The sequence below is a fragment of the Bison bison genome, unplaced genomic scaffold (assembly GCF_000754665.1).
Source record: "Bison bison bison isolate TAMUID 2011002044 unplaced genomic scaffold, Bison_UMD1.0 scf7180017864037, whole genome shotgun sequence".
NCBI lineage: Eukaryota > Metazoa > Chordata > Mammalia > Artiodactyla > Bovidae > Bison > Bison bison.
The window spans coordinates 2,845,218-2,847,732 of record NW_011494609.1 but is presented as its reverse complement, the minus strand read 5'-3'; the positions used below and the strand labels follow the sequence as shown (position 1 = coordinate 2,847,732).

Sequence of the window (2,515 nt, the reverse complement as noted above, 5' to 3'; positions counted from 1 at the left end):
TGGGGGCTGGCTCTGGATAATCAGCCTGTTTCCTTCAAGTTAATACTATGTTTCCAACACTCTTTCTCAGCTTGAACTCATAAAGACCAGAGCAATTGCCTGTCACTGGCTATGCCTTTTATTCCTCATCTGTATCATATACTGATTACATTCCTGTGATTAAAAGCTTTTTTTTTTTTTTTTAACCTTACTTTTCTTCCTACCAATACAGTCCTTTACCTAATATTCCTTTAAATATTTGTTTCAAAGATTAAAACACATCTCTTCCTCCAGGAGCAAGTATCACAGAGTGCTTGCTGGGAGTCCTGCTTATTTTTGTTGTCTCTCTCAAGGAACGGTCCTCTTCTCGGCAGATCGTTCCAGCGGCCAGCACGTCCCAGCTGACCCTAGTGGATCTGATCTGTGCGCTGAGCACCCTGCAGACGGACTCGGTGCTGCACCTGGTGAAGGAGGTGGTGAAGCACCCGCCGCAGATCCGAGGGGATGAGGTCAGGAGCCTGGGGAGCCTCGGATGAACGCAGGACTCTTCCAGTCCACATTGTATAGATGGCATCTGGGAGGGAAACAAAGGTTGCAGGAGCACCAGGGAATTCAAGGGGCCGTAAAAGGGAGGTGTTCTCGCCAGACTTTGTGGAGATGTATGAGACGTGCTCCACGGACTCCTGTCTTGAGGTGCGAATCACCTGAGGGGACGGACTTCCATCCTTACAGCCCACCGCAGAGCACTCTGCCCAGTAGTGGTTCTGTTTTCTGCAATGTACTTTGTTTATTTGACTGCACTGGGTCTTAGCTGCATCTTGCAGGATCTTTCGTTGCAGGCACACGGGCCCTCTGGTTGTGGCACTTGGGCTCAGCAGTTGCGGCACACAGGCTTAGTTGCTCCGAGGCAGGTGGGATCTTAGTTCCCCAGACCAGGGATTGAACCCACGTCTCTTGCATTCTCAACTACTGGACCACCAGTGAAATCCCCGTAGTGGTTCTTATCAAGGGCCTGCTGTGCGCCAAATCAAATAAATCTAGAAAGAGGAAATGGCACTTGGCTTGCAGGAACTTGCAGCCTAAAAAGCATCAAAGATAAGCAAAGCCGGATGCTGGTTAAAGGTAGAAAAGACCGACTTCATTCAGTAGCTCCGGCAGTATGTGGAAGAGGTGCGATCAGTTCCAGCTTGTGCAGAGGTGAGTGGGTATTTTATGGGGAGGATGAATAGAAAGGGTGAAGGGCAGAGCTTCAGCAGAGTCAGGGGAGTGGAAAGCTACAAACAAGCGCGAAAGGGCTTGGTGAGTGTAATGAGAGCATAGTTACAGACCGTGTTGTGAAAGGTTGCTTCCTATGCTCCCCGGGATCCTGGGAGATAGGGGCCCTGTCTTTCTTGATGATATTTTAAAGGTATGGCTACCAGGTCCTTGGGAAAGACATTCCTGGGTTGGAGAAGAGGCATTCACATCCCAGAGGGACAGAGGAAGGATTTGTAACCATAAGCTTTTCCTAATAAATGCTCGAAGGAGGGGTCTTCAGGAACGTATCAGGACTTGGCCGAACACACAGCAGATTCCTTCTGAGGCCGTGAGCTTTCTCATTTTAAGGGGGTCGAGGTCATCTCCCTAGGACACAGCCTTGAGCTGCTGGGAACCGTAGTCGTGTTTGCTCAAGTCTTAGTTTGTGGTGTGGATGGAATCGTTTGTGCCGAAGGTACAACCTTGTAGATCAAGGTTGAGGCTTGGTCAAGATGAGGGCTCAGAGGAGCCTGGCTAAGGACTTCCCTGGCAGTCCAGTGGTTAGGACTCTCCACTTTCACTGCTGAGGGTCCCAGTTCAGTGCCTGGTCGGGGAACTAAGATCTCACAAGCCGTGCTGTGTGGCTGAAAAAAAACAAACCCAGAGACTTCTCCAGCTTAAGACTCCCTGCTGTCCAATGCAGGGCACCTGGGTTTGATCCCTAGTCAGGGAGCTGAATTCAACATGACCCTGAGCAAACTCCAGGAGACAGGGAAGGCTGGTGTGCTGTAGTCCAAGGTCACCAAGAGTTAGACGTGACTTAGCCACTGAACAACAGCAGTAAAGGGAACTAGATCCCGTAGGATGCAACTAAAGCTTCCACATGCCAGAATTAAGACCTGGAGCAGCCAAACAAACAAATATTTTAAAAATACGAAAAGCAGAGGGGCCTGACTAGACTAGGTCAAGAAGAGCATCTTTGTCCATGGGCAAGTTAAAAGTTTGCATAATTTTTGTCAAAGTACAAAATTCACACCAGAGGACTTAACTCATACTGGAGATTCTGAGAAAGCAAAGCTTTCATCTGGCTGTAGGGGTGTCAGTGGTCTTTGAAGGGTGACGTGATTGAACCACAAAGCTCCTATAGTTTTTCTGCCCAATTTCTGCATAGCAGTTGAGGGAGCTTTTCTACTGCTTAGACACCTTTTCATTTACGTACAGTGGTTTTGCAATAGAACAGACTCTATGGTTTTACGCCTGAGAGGTCTTTGATTTCACCAAAGCAGGCTTCTTCATTGAA

General features: G+C 48.4%; 1 protein-coding gene across 1 annotated transcript in view; it reads left to right on the top strand.

Annotated features, from left to right (window-relative positions):
- Positions 1-2,515, top strand: part of DOPEY2 (dopey family member 2) — a 125,480-nt gene that overhangs the window by 89,341 nt on the left and 33,624 nt on the right. Inside the window, exon 23 of the mRNA XM_010834844.1 lies at positions 354-488. Coding sequence (XP_010833146.1) covers positions 354-488 — 135 coding nt within the window. The remainder of the gene's footprint in view (positions 1-353; positions 489-2,515) is intronic.